Genomic DNA, 17220 nt, shown 5'->3' with positions numbered 1-17220 from the left:
TCCATATTTATGTAACAATGAATTCTCTTCTAAAATAGAATTACTCAGGCTTTCTCCAGCACAGAATACTGTGTGTTGCATAAATAGATTTCAATATTAATCAGTTATTATAAACACTGCTGTCACATTCAGCCACATAAAATTGTTTAAAAGTCAGTTTGCTTCCTCCTTATAATATAATGATACCTGGTGAGAGAGTAATTTGCACGATACTAACTCAAGTTGTATTAGCTATGGCCAAAAATCAATTCAGAGGGAAAAAAATCTGCTATTAATTCCTCATTCATTAAGATGAAATATAATTTAGAATGAAAGACTAAAACATAAAATGTAATTTTGCTTTACTTCTACTAACTATAGAGAACAAATAGAATTGTTAACAAATCATTAAATTATAAACTAAATGAGGACTATAGAACGTTAAGAAATAATAAGTCCATTATTTGAAAAATATTTATGAATTTGTATTATTTCTCCAACAATTTTGACTATAATATGCAGATTCCCAAGGAATGTATGTTTTATGTATTCTTCTAAAACATGTTTTCTTTCAACCATAAAAAATATTTGTTGACTAATAGAATGCCATTAAAAGTTAAATTTCAAAAAAAAAAAAAGTTAAATTTCATACTGACCAGTACATAAATTTGAAATAAAAAAATTAAATATGAAATGATGCATTAATTGTATAATTATTTTTTAAAAATAATTTAGGAGATCACTTTACCTGGCCATACTTTGCTGCCAAATGGAGTGGTGTCCAGTATTGATTATCTGCTATATTGAGGTCTCCGCCATGTTCGAGGAGAAGAGACACCACCTCCTTGTAGCCACTTGCACATGCCATATGTAACTGCAATAAAGAAATATTTTCTTATGTAACTTTAAAAAATCAGGAACATCGAAACAATTTATTCGGTGGTTTAAAGAGAGCTAATAAAATATTAAATCTAAAAATAACTTTTAAAAAAGAACATACATGCATTTTATTTTTTAATATAAGTGGACATCATTGTTCTTTAAACAAAAGTTTATGGCTTCATTATTATTTTCCTTCTGACTTTGAACACTTTTTCATATAATTTCAATTTCCCTCTGTGGCATCCTTTCTACTATAATCTGAATACTTTTAAATACAAAATACAATAATCGATCGCTTTACCATTTCTTGCCCAAAAGTCAAACATGTAGTGAGTGGCTCTGAAATTCTAGCCCTGTATTTGATGTGACTGGAGGAGATTCGAGGACATAAATGACAGCAGGAAATGTGAACATTTTGATGCTCTGGAACAGGTAATGGGGCAGGCACACCGGATAAGTTAATCCTGCTGGACCTAAAATGATCATGCACCTGTCACTTGAACACGCTCCCAGTTTAGTTTGCAAATGCAACCTGAGGTTCAAGCATGAAGCCCTAGGAGCATGCTCATTGTAATGAGGAGATCTGGGTTTGGAGAATGATTTGGGCTTTCAGATGAGATAATTCCTGTTTCTAACACAGCAGCCTTGATTTGTAAGTAAATGATCATCATACCCAATTTAATTATGTTATTTAGTAACTACTTAATTGATTTCATGAACATCTTAATATGAAGCTATGAAGAAGGAAAAAGAAAAAAGAATACAAAAGTAGTAAAACCAATGATTTCTTCTTGGTTTTGTAGCATTGGATTTTTGTAGCTTTCTGTCTGTTTTTATTACAAAGATAAAATTACAATAAAGTCAAAGGACTTATTAAATACGTGTACATATATATTAATAACATTCAGCAAAAACATTTGCTTTTCCACCTTTGGACTTAATCATGCTCTTTAAATATATAGCGTGTACTTCCATGCTTATTTCTGATACTTCATTGCACCGAAAGAACAAATATATTTGTCTAATTTAAGGCATAAACATTAAGAGATTGTTTCATATCAATCTTCTCATACCTCGTTAAACAAAGAATTTACCTTGTTAATAGTCTCGCCAACAGTCCCAAGATAAAATACCCACAAGTTTCTTAGAAAAATATAACTTTATACATTTGTTCTCCTAGAAAACCAATCTTTCACTTGCTCCTAAATTTAGTCTACATTACTTGAATGATCAGATAATGATTCAAAGGTTACTCTGATCTGTGTGCAGTAACATCTGTATCTGGGAAGGTTTCCACTTTTAATACAAAACTGCACCAAGAGCTGTCCATTTGTTGCTTAGCACCTGATAGTCACAAAGGCAAGTTCACTTGTCATTAAGGATAAATTCCTCAATGAGAAGACTTGCTTTCCACGGGGCAAAAATTGGGTTCTACCATTTCAAATTCAGCCTAACTCCGGGTCCCGCCATCTCAGGCACTGTTTTCAAGGAAAAGACTAGAAGGAAAGTCTTGGCTCACTGGGTAGAAAAGCAATCCAAAGCATGAGCTCCCAGTGACACCTCTGGAGGCAGACAAATTCAATCCTAGGTAATCTCAAAAGGACAGCAAAAACCCCTGACTTTGAGTCTTTCTACTTCTTTACAAGAGATAACAGAATTTTAAAAATTCATCAGAGTAAAATATTAAGAGCTTAGAGCCTTTACCTTGATTCTACAGGCATTCAACTTCTGAATCCATAAACAAGCCTCCAGACACCCCAGGGGACATTTCTCATCACTAAGTTAGAGCTTAAAAAATGTCTGTTTTCTGAAATGAAGTTATATCCCTGCCCTGTCCTGACATTTGCTGGAAGATGTTAGGCACCAAAGCGTGAAAGTGCTTATCACTGTGGTGTCTTAGATTACTCCTCTCCTGCTATTTTATGGGGTCTTATGAGAAACACAGAGGCAGCTGTTGTTTCTGTAGACAATTAGCAGCTTCTTGGAAGGACAATTGCAAAAGGACAGTTCTGGAAAATTACGGCAAGTTGGAAATCACCTATCTAGTTACAAGGCAGGACAAGGTTTCAGAGCAGCTTCGCAAACACCGCCCCTAAAAGTTATCATTATTCCCCCTAGCCTGTACAGCCTGTGATCAGTTATCACTGTCCTGGTTTTGCAGCTGCAAAAGCTGGGATGAGTTAATGTAGGCAACTGGCCCAGGGGAGCCTGGCCCCATGGGCTGAAGCTACGTTCTTCTGCATTCTCCAGCACTGATACTCTGAAACAGCAAAGGGCAGTGGACACCCGAGCTGACCAGGCCACCAGGGTAAGAGCACAATACTAGTGCTTCTAACAAACCTTGGTTTGTCCCATAATTTATTGGTTTAAATACAGCATCTTTCTTCTTCCCGTAAACCACCCCCTCCCCAACAGTTTCCTTATCTTGTATTAGAACATCCGACTCTGGAAGATGCACACCATTTACACACTTGCTTCAGCGTTCCCCGGGCACACTAGCTGTGAAGGCACAGTGGTGTGTATTAAGCATGGCGTGTAGCCTCCTTCTACTCATCAAAACCATCCTCAGGTCCCAGAACCTTTCAGATGTGAAAACACACAAGAGTCCCAGACCCCAGTTAGAAGTCTGCGGTAGTGCAATCCTCATGGAAACAGCCTTTTCCTCATATAGGTGGTGGGAGAGGCTGGGGTCAAGACAGAGAGAATGATCAACCAGCAGAAGTCACATCTGTGAAGTGATGGAGCTCAGACTGAGGATCATCCTACCTGACCAGTTCCTAATTATTGGGCTTTTATGTATTTGCTGTATTTTTGTGTGGATAATCCCTATATCTGCTTCTCTGGTATTTTCCTTCTAATAAATTCCCAGAAATAGAACAGTTATTCTAAAATAATGAACATTCTTTCAACATATTTACATACCCTGCCGCACCGAGTTCCAGGATGTTGGTGCCAATTCACACCCCATCCAGCAGTGTGTGGAGGGACTCTCCCTCACAGACACTAAGCTCTGGTCTTCAGCACTGCGTATTTTTAAAATGACTGCAAATAATTTCAATGTGCTTAAGTCCTACCAGTGGGTCTCCTTGATGTATTTATAGGGTAGTTGTATTTTCTTTGGTGAATTGATTGTATTAGTTTCCTATTGACAGATGATCTTTTTCGTTCATATGAATCTACGTAATATTTTAAAACTATTAACACTTTGAAAGACCTGTTGCAAGTATTATTCCTGGTTTATTATCTGCCTCTTCATTGGGCTCATTATTTGATGCATAAATGTTCATTTTAATTTTTGTTGTAGTCAATGATCTCAGTATTTCCCTTTCTGTTTTTTCCCCCATTTGTATGTTGGAAGAGCTTTCACCACCCAGATTTAACCCCTTTTGATTGTGTAACATGGAACCTGGGTCTTCATTGTTAAGTCACTCACTCAGTCTTATTCTTGTGAATCTAATTTTTACAAAGAATCTATGTGTAAAATTTAAAATATATTTCCATTGAATGTGGTCTTATTTACGATGTGTGACCCCTGCCACTCTACCGCTGGAAGGTCACTCTGAGGTTCATGTCAAATACTGATGAAAATTATGTGGGGAGTAAATGAAAATCAATCTTGAGGAATAGCTCTTCAAATGCCTATAGGAATTAGTCCCAATTTTGAACCAATAACTTCAAATTTTCTCCAATTCTAGTCTTATAATAGATTAACAGAGGATTTTTCTCACCACAGTTTTCACTATGAAGATAGTACATATCTAAAAGTGAGACCACATATGGACATTTGAAAACAGCTGTCCAAAAGCTGACTTACTTTTTTAAAATGTTTTATTTTTTTAAGGAGTCTACACCCACGCCCAACATGGGGCTGGAACTTACAACCCTAGAATCAAGAGTTGCATGCTCTACCTACTGAGCCAGCCAGGCACCCCTGCCTAGATTTCTTGCGAGCTCTACCTCTAAACTGAGGGCATAATGAGAGATAAGACTGACTGACTGAACATGTGGGAAATTTTTGTGTGTGGGGGGGGGGGGGCTGGATTTCTCCCTAATCCAAGTCAAGAGAGCTTGGCTTTGGTGACCACTGACAGAAGTGGTCTCCCTGGGAGTTTGGCAGAGACACTGTTACCGGTTTTGATTCCTGATTAGAAAGAGCATAGGGCAAGAAGTAGTCTGGTTCTCTGCTTCAGTGTGCAGGGATGGGGAGTCACTGGTACACTGGCATCCATCTGCACTCATGAGTTTGCATGGGCAAAAAGCAAACACAGGGAGGTTTTTCCAGGGACAAGCCATGTTCATTTTCAGTTCTATTTCAGGTGGATGCCTGAAGAGCAAGCTTGGCTCAGCAGAGACAGGCTGGGGTGCCCCTGACTCCCCAGAGCTGAGGCAGGTGTCAAGGACCATCTGGAGGTTCCCAGCGATGGGCGGTGGAGAGGTGACATCTGAAGAACATCCACATCCTCACAAGCGAAGGGGTCAGCTTCTTGCCCAGAGAGCAGGACACTCTCCCAAGGAAGGTCAAGTCAAAACCTTCCAGCTCTCATTGTGTCTCTGCCTGTCCATCTGTCTCCTCCCCTCCTCTCTCTCAACTTCGGTGACACTGAAGAGGCAGCAGCTGGAGGGGAACAGATGTCCATGGCTGCCCTCCCTTCCATGGACTCCCTAGTCTGATGCAACACTCTGCCACAGCAGGTTCAAGATTTCACTGAAATCAGGGTCCTCAACACCTGAGCCCACCAGCCCCTGCAGGATCTATGGAGAGATTCAGGGGATTTGCAAGCTTGGTTGGGTTTTAACTAAAAAATGATTAGTTTTTTTTCTAGCTCCAACTGAAATTTAGCAAATTCTTCAATAGTGAACCTAGGCTACACACCTATGTTGCTATCATCAAAAGAAATATGCTCCTATAACATTGCTGTCATAGCATACACCTCCAAATATCACCCACCTTCAAATCTACTCTTAAAATCATGGTAATGTTATATCTGTTACTTAGTGCCTTAATAAAGAAGCACATGCATTACATATCACAAATTTAATTTTAATATTAGGATTATGATGTTTCCATATAACTGGCTTTCTTTGTAATTCGAGGCACCATCTTTGTCACATTAAAAACACAATTCTGACATGGAATCCATGGCTACACCAGAGGTTTAGAAGGTAATAAGGCATAAAAAAGATCAGTGAACCCTGACTTCATACAAGCTGGGACTTTTCATGGTTATATAGGACCAGGCACTCTGATCTCTAAACTGAGGCTATGTGTTGTGACATAAAGTAACCATAAAGGGTCTATTCCCTAAAAATGGCTAGAAAGCTGATGGCATTGGCTAAGCCTTAATCCAGAAGTAAGGAATGAATTGGCACCACCGAAATAACAAATGGAGACAAAATAAAATTGCTTAATGTTTGCACATCATGAATAATTCTTTTCTAACAAACCAAGTAAATGTGTCCCAAGGCCAGATATTATATATCAAATTCTGTGACAAAAGAGTAAAGAACTAGCACCTTAATAATGTATCTGAAAGTCATTACAGCAGGATTTTCGAAGAGCATATATGGGCTGGAATTCAGGAACCCATTTTCATATGCTCTGTAACAGGCCTTTTTTTTTTTTTAATTGTAGCTTTATCTTTTTTGTACAACCTAAATTTGTGGGAAATTATGCCTAAATTTGAACCACAATGATATTCCAACTGAGGATCAGAAATTTGTGAACAAATGTCTTCTCAACTGTTCCCACCAACAAGAGACAGAAACACACAATCCAGAGGACACCTCTGGGTTGGCAGTCCTTAACATGATAGTCTAACCAATTCAGACACAAGAATTGATCTAAACTGCCACTTGCTACATGCTGTGATCTTCCAGGGACAGCTTCCTTGCCTTCCGATCACTGTTACTTTCCTTATAAAAAGTTCAAAGATGATCATTTAGTTATTACAAAACAATTATTTGCAACGTTTATGCTCTCTGCTCAATAAAAAAAAAAGGTCACAAAGAATGTCAAAATTGAAGATGATTGAACACAATAGCAATTTATCACTCTCTATTGATTCAACAGTTTGACAAATGAAGTAGGTGGATCCTTTTGTTTAGTGGTATTTGAAACATACTATTTTTATTTGGCAGTGTATTTTTAAAAGAAATATAAAGTTGTAATATTTGATGGCAAACAGAGAAACAAAGTTCTACTGGGTTTCTGCTCTGTGTTAGACATTAGTGTTAAAAGAACCGTTACCCACTCTAGTCTAGATTTTGAGCCTCCCACCTCTCTCTTCTCACTGATGAGAAGACCAGTGACCTCCACATTATGAAATCCAATGGCCAATTCGCCATCTCCAATCACTTGACCCCTCAGTGGTATCTGATCGTCAACCACTTCCTCCTTATCCTCATCTTCCTCCTCATCATACTTGCGTTCCTTGGCTCCTGAAACATCTCATTCTTCTGCTTTTCCTCCCATCTTGGGAGTTCCTCCCTCCAGTCTCATTTCTGGATCGTTCTCTTCTTCCTAAGCTCTATGGCTTGGTCCAAAATTCTTCTTCCTTCTGTATCAAATCTGTGATTTCATCCAGGGTCAAGGCTTTCAATGTCACATAGATGTCAGTGTTTGCGAAATTGATTCTGCCGTCCAGACAGCTCCTGAGTTCCAGACTCCAGGATCCAACCACAAACTCAACATCTCCAAGAAGATGGTTCAGGGGCACCTGTAGCTCTATGTTTCCAAAGCTGTTCCTGCTCTAACCTCGTTTTGTCCTTGTCCTCTGCCTTCTCCTCATTGAATGTCAACTCTATCACTCCAGTTGTTCAAGCTTAAACACACGTGGAATCATTCTGCAGTCGTCCTTTCTCTCCTACCACATGGCCATCAGGAAATCCCAGTGGATCTTCTTTTCATGCAGACAGAAGTTAACCACTTCTCACTTTCTCAGCTTCCTGCAGCTTTGTCTGGTCCACACCACCAACCACTGGATTACCGGAAAAGTCTCTTAACTGAACTCTCAGCTTCAGCCCTGCCCCTTGATAGTCCATCCTTAACAAAGCAGTCAGAGAAAGTGATGCTTTTAGAACTGAAGTAGGACCATATCTGGCTCTCTTGAGAGCCCTCTGATGTGTTCCCATCACAGAGTAACTACAGAGTCCTCACACAGGTACACAGACCCTGTGCAATCTGGGCCAGCTACCTCCCTCCTTTCCTTTATTCTGCTTAGCTCTGTACTATTTCCAAGTCACAACACACCTGCCTCAGGGCCTTTGCACCTACCAATGTTCAGCCTAGGATGCTCCCATGCACACCTGCAATGAGTGCAGACCTCTTTCAGGTCATTACTTGAATTTCTTTGTCAGTGACATCTTAACTGTATGTCTCTAAAATGTCAACAATACACTCAGCATGTCATTGTCTTTGTCTTTACTATTTCTCCTTTGTTATATATTTAGCTCATTTATATTGTATATTATGTATCTCCACAACAAAATGTGAGCCCACACAGGACTTTTGTGGTGTTCATTATTATTTTGTTCACAGGATGTGATTAATAAATATCTCTTTAATAGGTTAATTACAATATTTTTCCATTTGAATGTGTGATTTTTCAATAAATTCTAAACATGCTTTGTTTTCTTTGATTATAACTTTGCATTATGTTTTTGATAGACTTTTGAAATTTATATTTCAAAGTCCAAAATCAATATCTAGGAAGATTATTCTATTGGATGTCTCAAGGTGATTGATTTGCATTTAACAAATCTAAAATTGTACTAGGTCTCACACCACTTTTACCCATTTAGACTAGTCACTTCTCTCATTACTGTGTTCAACCTCACATCTTATTTTTTCCATGGTAAAAATAGTATCTCTGGTTCCAGACACTTCTACATATCCCATGCTTCAAGGGTCATACTCCCATCTGCTAGTTTAATTTTTCTCAATCTTTTCCCTGAGCCACAATACATTATATACACCACAATTAACTTTAACACCAGCATGCCCAGCTCCAGTACATTTTATGGGTCTATAGTCCAAATGATTATTTTTATTTTCATGATTAGACATTATGCTTATATTAGAATTAATCCAAATTTAATTGTACTCTCTTTTACATTACCACAACTGTGCCTTTCAGCTATATATTTAAAAAAAGTAATGACATGATTTTGCTTGGATTCAGAAATTCATTCACTGGAGTAACCCATAATTTTTTCTTTTAAAATTAAAATGAAAACATTCTCCTATAAGCTCTATTTCAAAAATCACACTAAGTAATGCACAAAAATTATTCTAAAATTTTAAACATACATTGAAGGAAGGCTTGAAGAAAATACACCAACCTGGAAACCCTGGATTTCTCTGAGCAGTGACATACATGATTTCTGTTTTGCTCTTTGGGTACTCAGGTGTTTTCAAGATTTTTACAATAAATATGTAGTACTTTTAAATCAGAAAAAGAGATAGTTTTACAAGTTAATGGTATCTAATTCTATGTAGTAGAAATCAACTGAAATTCTCTACGTAAGCAATATTTCAGAGTCAGTTACATAGACTTACCAGCGTTACCCCTTCATCATTTTTCTCATCAACATTTCCGCCACCAGATAAGAAGTGTTTGACATCCGTTAGCATGCTCATTGGTCTCTGAAGCTTCATCTGGCGCAGTGAGGTCAGATCCACTCCTAGGGGAAAAACAGCCTTTCAAACAGAAGGCAGAGATGCTTCTCAGCTGCTGGGGGTCAACCCTTAGTTTTATCTTACTGTTCTTTCAACACGTTCTTCTTTGAAGTCCCTCTTCTATTTTGAATTCTCAAAGTCTGTTTAATTGTTTTTCTCGGCATGCATTCTATTTTCAGCTAGAATATAGTCTTGAATAATTTTCCTCTTATTATATCCCAAAGATGTGATGTGATGCCTTATACCTGGCAGACTCTCACTGCATATCTGGTTCAGTAGAAATCATCAAGGTGCACTGCTCGAAGTATTTGAACTGAACTGAATTGAGTGATAAAATACAGTTTTTGTTCTCTTTAATTTCCTGGCCAAAATAGTTGCTTCTAAAAGCAATGTAGTATCCTGGAGCAGAAAACTACCTATGGTGAGAAAATTGGAAAGATCCGAATAAACCTATAGTTTAGTAAATAGTATTGTAGCCACGCTGACTCCGTAGTTTGGAGAAACCTAGCACAGCCGTGTAAATTGTTGATGTGGGGGAACTGGATGAAGTGTATGTTATTCTCACAACTCTCCCATAGACCTCAAAAGCTTTCAAAATACATTTAAAGAGATACTCCAATAAAGCATTTCATGACTATTCATGTTAATAAAGAGAAGTAAACTAAAGCGGAGTGAAGAACTGGCCATCTGACTTGACCGAGGAAGGTGTGGCCACGGGAAGCTCAGGTCTGCTCACCCCTGTTCAGAATTTATTTTAACCTGAGCTTTCGTGATCATGAATCTCCACAGTAGCTCATATCTTCACATTTATACATCCCATTCCCCGTATTGGTTCCTAGACATCACAGGTGTTGACTAAGGGGAAACAATCCACCTTATTCTCAGCGAAAGTAATCACGATGATGATGGTGATGATGATCAACATCTGTCTCTCAGCCAGTGGCTGCTATGAACCAGCTTCTCTTCTGAGCACATACTCTCTCTCCCTGTCTCATCTGACTGGGTCTGTGCCACAAACGAGGAGGAGGGCAGGGTGCAGGGGACCAGAGCTCCAACACGGGGGTGGATCCCCTGGCCATGCAGGTCTGTGGCTGACCTCCCTGGGGCAACTCTAGGAAAGGAACTTAACCTGTCTGGTCTTCTGCATACACAGTCACTCAGAAAATAATATATATCCCAAAGGAGTGAAGCTATAGGCACTACTTATAGGATCTGACCAATAATAGCCAGAGAGCACTCAGTCTGTTTACATCTGCTGCCATCTTCCCCTCAGAGCCCAGCACCTCTGCCTCGTGGCAAATTTGTCTCTCTTAGAGCCCAGATAAACATCAGAGCACCGGCCTCAGGGGTCAGGTTGCCTGGGTTTTAGTGCTGTGTCTTGTACTCACTTCTAGGGCCAATGGGAGAAGGTAACCTATCCCCTGCCTCAGTTTCTCCATCTCCAAAATGGAGCTGATAATTTTTGTTTCACTAGTTATTATGAGGATGAGTTACAACACAGAAAGCACCGAGCACAGTATCCAGCTTGCGGCCAGCACTCAATGGACATGAGCTGTCATTTTTACTCAGCTTCCTGCTACCTGGATTCCATGCCATTCATTTAGGAGTGTTTTTCTTTGTAATAAAAAGGAGGCAAATCAAGGAAATACAAATCAAAACCACAATGAGATCCCACCTCACACTAGTGAGAATGGGGAACCTTAACAAGGCAGGAAACCACAAATGTTGGAGAGGATGCGGAGAAAAGGGAAGCCTCTTACACTGTTGGTGGGAATGTGAACTGGTGCAGCCACTCTGGAAAACTGTGTGGAGGTTCCTCAAAGAGTTAAAAATAGACCTTCCCTATGACCCAGCAATTGCACTGTTGGGGATTTACCCCAAAGATTCAGATGCAGTGAAACGCCGGGACACCTGCACCCCGATGTTTATAGCAGCAATGTCCACAATAGCCAAACTGTGGAAGGAGCCTCGGTGTCCATCGAAAGATGAATGGATAAAGAAGATGTGGTCTATGTATACAATGGAATATTCCTCAGCCATTAGAAACGACAAATACCCACCATTTGCTTCAACGTGGATGGAACTGGAAGGTATTATGCTGAGTGAAGTAAGTCAATCGGAGAAGGACAAACATTTTATGTTCTCATTCATTTGGGGAATATAAATAATAGTGAAAGGGAATATAAGAGAAGGGAGAAGAAATGTGTGGGAAATATCAGAAAGGGAGAGAGAACATAAAGACTCCTAACTCTGGGAAACGTACTAGGGGTGATGGAAGGGGAGGAGGGCGGGCGGTGGGGGTCAATGGGTGACGGGCACTGAGGGGGGCACTTGATGGGATGAGCACTGGGTGTTATTCTGTATGTTGGTAAATTGAACACCAATAAAAAATAAATTTATTATTTAAAAAAAGAAAATGAAAACACTAATTTGAATAAATAAAAAAAATTAAAAAATAATACATTACTAAAAAAAATAATTAAAAAATAAAAAGGAGGCAAGAATCAAACAAAATAAAGCAAAATACACTATTTGGCTAATGTAGTTTGTTTCAAGTACTCTGTCCAAAGCAAACGTATGTTAGTAAGAGACACAAAGGGGGCACTGATGACCTGCTCTGGAATCTCCATATGCCATTTTGGAAGATCTAACAGATTTTTCTTAGGAGTTGCTTTGAGGTTTGCTAAGAACCAACTAATGAAACTATCACTCTGTTCTTTTTAGGATGATGCAATGTGACATGTGAGTTAATTTTGGAAAATATTATTTCTCAAATGTCAGTGTTCAATTTTGCACAGTTGGAAATAGCAGAAGAGTCTGATGGTTACGTTATTCTAACTTTATAATGTGGCCAGGTTTTCTGGAGTGGTATGTATCTTTTAGAGAATTATTTAAACACATCGTTAAAGCTGAACGACTGATAGAAGAATAGGACTCAAAGATAAAAGACAAATTAAAAACAGATTAGAGATCACTCATTTCAGCTCACTTATGACCTGTCATGAGAAAGGGATCTACTTCAGCCATAGTGAAGATATCAGAAGGGGAATAGTATGATATTCTGTCTTATTATTTTGAAACTTAATTTCAAATCAAATATGATGTCAAGTAAGTCAGATGTTCGTTTTATGTTCAGGCAAAAAGCAGAAGTCTATTTTCAGTTAGACAAAAGAACAGAAATGCCTTCTTTTCTTAGCCAAGCAAGGTTCTTAAGTGGCTCCAGGAAATAAACAACCAACGCTTACTTTGGACATCATAAGTCTATTTTGTAATGGGCAACCAGCCAAATGTGTGTTTTTAAAAAAACATTAAGCTTTATTTCCATCCTGTTTTCTGAAACACCTTAATACAAGTCCTGGTTAGATTTATTACTTTGACAGGAATTAAGAAATATTTTCTTCTAGGAAATAAGAAACAATCTGCCTGAAATCTGCAAGTTGTTACATGTGACACTAATTACTATTGCCTGATTCCATTAGATACCATTGAGAGGTGCTTGTGCTGAAATCACACCAACACCTCAAGTCAGCCCAAACCCTACCTTAACTCTCCTTAACTGTCCCTCCTAAGATGACACTGTCTTTGTAACAGTTCCACTTTCCTTTTCTCTTATCCCTTCTGTGCCAGGGGTATATGGCTAACTGTACCACTGTGCTAAGATACGATCCGCCACCCTGTGATGGTAGCATGGCCTTCCCTCACCTCCTAGAATTCTTCACTCTAAGTTTTGTCTCCATAGTAAGCTTCCTGAGAAATCCAAAAGTTAAGGACACTCTGAACAGGCAGGTAAAGGCAGATGCTTCTAGCAAAAAAAAGTAAACATGTTCAAGCCCAAAGCGTGTTATAACCCTCCACCCGATCCCTACCCCTCAATTCTAACCAGAGGCATTAATGAGAGACTGTCCCCGGCAAACTGGAACGCACTGCCACCATAACACTTGGTGATGCTCAAGAGGGTGGTGCAGGGACAGCATTTGGAATGAAGCTTATTAGGCAGAAGAAACATACAAGGTCACTGTGAACTGATTAATCTGGGAGTCTTCTGAAGAATAATCAGGGAGAGCTAAACCAGTTTCTGAGGCTGTTCCAAAATAGAAAGCCCAGGGTTTTTTTTTAACTAAAGCAGCAATAGCATGATTGGTGAGGGATGCAGACGTATTAGAGGGATGTCAGGGAAGTAGAATCTATAAAATTTGGTTACAATTCGATGTGAGAGATTTAGGAAAAGAAAAGTGACACTAGGATACCTGGATTCCTGCCTATAAGGGTAAAATGGAATATTGATAAGACATGCTTGGAGACCAGTAACTTCTATTTTGGGCATGTTACTTCCAATTGTCTGATACTTGATAAAATTGCTCATTGCCCAGCAGAAGGTCCTCAAAGATATCTGAGCTGCAGGAGTATTCCTGGGAGCAGGCAGGTGGTCACAACACAAGGAATGGGGGGTGAGATAAGCCAGAAACAGCATATGGAGTGACGGAAGAAGAGACTCAAAGACAAAGCTCTGGCAACCACAAACATTTTGGCATCTGCATGTGCAAAGGGCACATCCAAAAAAAAAAGAGAGAGAGAGAGAGAGAGAGAGAATGGAGAAGGGTATGGACATGGCATGGGAGCAATGGCAGGGGAGCAACGTTTCACTGAACAGTGTGATGGAGGTCACTGAATGTCACAGTGAGATGCAAGAGGAGGAGAACAGGTGACCAGCCAACAGAGGGCCAAGGATGCAGTGGCACTCTTTGTAGGGACATTTCCAGCAGAGGCAGAAGCTGAACATCAGTGGACTAACCAGGGGAGATCAGGAGCTCCAGGGAACAAATGGGAGCTACTTTTTCTAAAAGGATGGCTTTCCCAGGAGGGGGGAGGTTGATGACCCATGTGGAGTGGAGTGAAAAGGAAATTTCCTTCCCCAAGCCATGCATGTGTCTTGGACCACCCTGGGCTACCCCCACGGTGTTTCCTTTCCTTGCTGGATAATTTTTTTTTTAAGATTATTTATTTATTTATTCAGAGAGAGAGAGAGAGGAAGAGAGAGAAGCAGGCTCCACGCAGAGAGCCCGACGCGGGACTCAATCCCAGGTCTCCAGGATCACACCCCGAGGGCCGAAGGTGGCGCTAAACCACTGTGCCACCCAGGCTGCCTGCTGGATAATTTTATAATCAATTGTCTTCTGCAGGAGCCAGTTGGTTTGCCCCGTACTGCAGATGCAATATGCCTCAAGCACTCCATCAGCCCTCTGCGGCTGTCTCGTTTTCCAGCCTGGGAAGCTCAGGCGTTGAGCCGAGGTTAATTGTTGTGCTTGGGTGTACTGTGTATGTCGGTGGTGACAGTACAATTAGAACTTGTGACCAGCGAATTTCCATGTAATCAACTTGCACGCGACCTCGCCCTGCCTCCTGCCACATGCGTCCTGATGTGAGGGCGTGATAACTACTCCGCCTGGAACCTGTGGGCCGCACCGTGAAATTCAAGGATTTGCAACCACCGAGTTATTAAGAATGCAGTCCAAAAACACCGAGCGCCAAATAATAATGAAAATCTTGTCGTGGAGTATTAGAAATTTCTGTGGTTATCAGCCCACGCTGTCATTGCAGATAATTCTAAAATGTGCATCAACAAAGAGGCCAGAAAATAAATTGAATGAGACAGTATTCCCTGCAAGCACCGGCAGCTGATACAGATAGGCAAGGAGGGACCTTGGCAGGAAGGGGAGAAGAATGAATGACATGAGGGAGGGGCAGATGGGTGGGAGGCACAGGCCAGGGCAACAGCAGTGACAAACGAAAACAGAATTAAAAAATGAAGAGACATTAAATTGAATTTGTTTCAGCAAACATGTATTTTACAAACTCATTGTGATAGCCACCATCGTGACAGATTTTCTTCGAACCATTCAGAGTCAATGCCTCCTCCTCTTTTTTTCCCCTTAATCGTTGTTAAAGTCAACGTCTTGGGGAGCCTGAGTGATTCAGTCTGTTGGGCATCTGGCTTTTGGTTTCAGCTCAGGTCATGATCTCGGGGCTGTGGGATCGAGCCTTGAATCAGGCTCTGTGCTGGTTGTAGAGCCTGCTTGAGACTCTCTCTCTCCCTCTCCCTCTTCTCCCCTAACCCCTGCTCATGCCCTCTCTCACACTCCAAGAAAAGGAAAAATAAACAATAAAAACAACCTCTCAAAGGAATACACTTATTTTTCTTTATAGAGAATAGATAGTACTGCTTTTGCAAATACTAAAATTTCTTATCAAACAAAATCCTTGGATGAATTGGAAAGGCTTATAAGTCAAGTTAGGTCTTTTGCAAATCAAGATACTTAATTTCAATTTTCCAAAAGAAATACTCACCATGGTGGCTATCAGAAACCCACAATAAGAAGAGCAGCAAACTGTAAAATAGAACTGGCTCATCTAATAATACACGACTGAGTTCTTCATGCGAATTCAGAACTGGGCCCTGCATGTCCACATTTTGCAAAGGTCCAAATAATACACTTCACAGCAGTGGGATGTGCATCACTTCAAGCTTCGCTCCCTTTAGAAGTGATCAAATCTGTCCCCAACAAGTCACCACTGACAAGAAGTTAAGAGATCTGAGTGTGACCCTCAAGTAAGGAGCAGGCCCGAGACATGAGCGGGGAGGGGAGGGAGTCACATCGCACACCCCCCGCCATCTCTGCCACCCAGTGACCTTCAGCGGGACAGCCTGGCTCCCACGGTCCCTAACGAAGACAATGGTACTTACCCCACTTTTAGAATTAATGAGATAATTTTTTAAAGAACTTGTGGCTGCTAAGTACTATTATTATTATTCTACACCATCCTCAGAATAAACCTTTGGATACAAGCAATCTGGAGGAGGCAAAGAGCAGAGAGAACAAAGAGGCAGATGTGAGGGCTTTTCTTAGAAGCAAAGACAGAGTCAGAAGCACTGTGTGGCTCTTAAAATTTTTAAGCCTTTTCTCTGACAAAAGAACATGCTTGAAGGGATGAGAATTTCTTCGTTGTTATTTATACCTAAACAGAAAGAGGAAAAAACAGTGGCAGACTTCTTCGGCTTAATACTCTGTTGGGCTCAGGATCTCAAATACCTCCCACTTTGTCAATGCCGAACTTACTCATGAAATTATACGTTTAGTCTGTGCAATTAAACATTCTTTGTCAGGGAATATATCTGGGAGCTCAGGCTCGTCCTTTCAGGCCAGCACCGTGACCAAGGCGCTTTCTCCCAACATTTGGGTTTCCAAGCATCACCAACGGTGGGTGCTGGGATGCCGTGCACGCTGCCCTTGGCTGAAACCCTCACTTACTGGCATGTCATTCTTGCAAGGACCACCCACTCCCAGGAGAACACACTTCGGATGACCTTGCTCTCATTAACTCAAAATTCAGTTGTCCTGGTTCAATTCCCATGCCCTCCCAGTGGAGAGCAGATTATAATCACAAACTCAGGGCCACTAATTATGGACTTCACATGCTTGTTGAAATGTTCCTTCCCTGCTGGCCTCGAGATTTCTGCTGCCTTGCAAGACTGCATGGGCTAAATCAACAATGCATCGTGGTGGGAACAATGAAAGGCTATACAGGAAAAAATACTTCCTGTTACATAATCTGGTAAAGCACATCAGTCTGAGATCTTGTAACCTGAGATCCTGTAACTACCGTGCTGTCTTTAAATCTCTCTC

At 40.3% G+C, this 17220-nt stretch overlaps 1 protein-coding gene across 17 annotated transcripts in view; it reads right to left on the bottom strand.

The window, feature by feature from the left end:
• The window catches only part of MYO16 (myosin XVI), a 591124-nt gene that overhangs the window by 344535 nt on the left and 229369 nt on the right, over positions 1–17220 (bottom strand). For all 17 annotated transcript variants that reach the window (XR_012002051.1, XM_072761001.1, XM_072761005.1 and 14 more), the window contains 2 exons: positions 9419–9543; positions 728–853 (listed from right to left, as the gene is read on the bottom strand). Coding sequence is in view for 16 of the 17 variants with exons in the window: in XM_072761001.1 (XP_072617102.1) it covers positions 728–853; positions 9419–9543 (251 nt within the window). In the remaining variant the exon portion in view is untranslated. The remainder of the gene's footprint in view (positions 1–727; positions 854–9418; positions 9544–17220) is intronic.

The sequence above is a fragment of the Vulpes vulpes genome, chromosome 6 (genome assembly GCF_048418805.1).
Source record: "Vulpes vulpes isolate BD-2025 chromosome 6, VulVul3, whole genome shotgun sequence".
Taxonomy (NCBI): domain Eukaryota; kingdom Metazoa; phylum Chordata; class Mammalia; order Carnivora; family Canidae; genus Vulpes; species Vulpes vulpes.
Note: the sequence above shows the minus strand (reverse complement) of the source record. Positions and strands in the feature narration are given on the sequence as shown.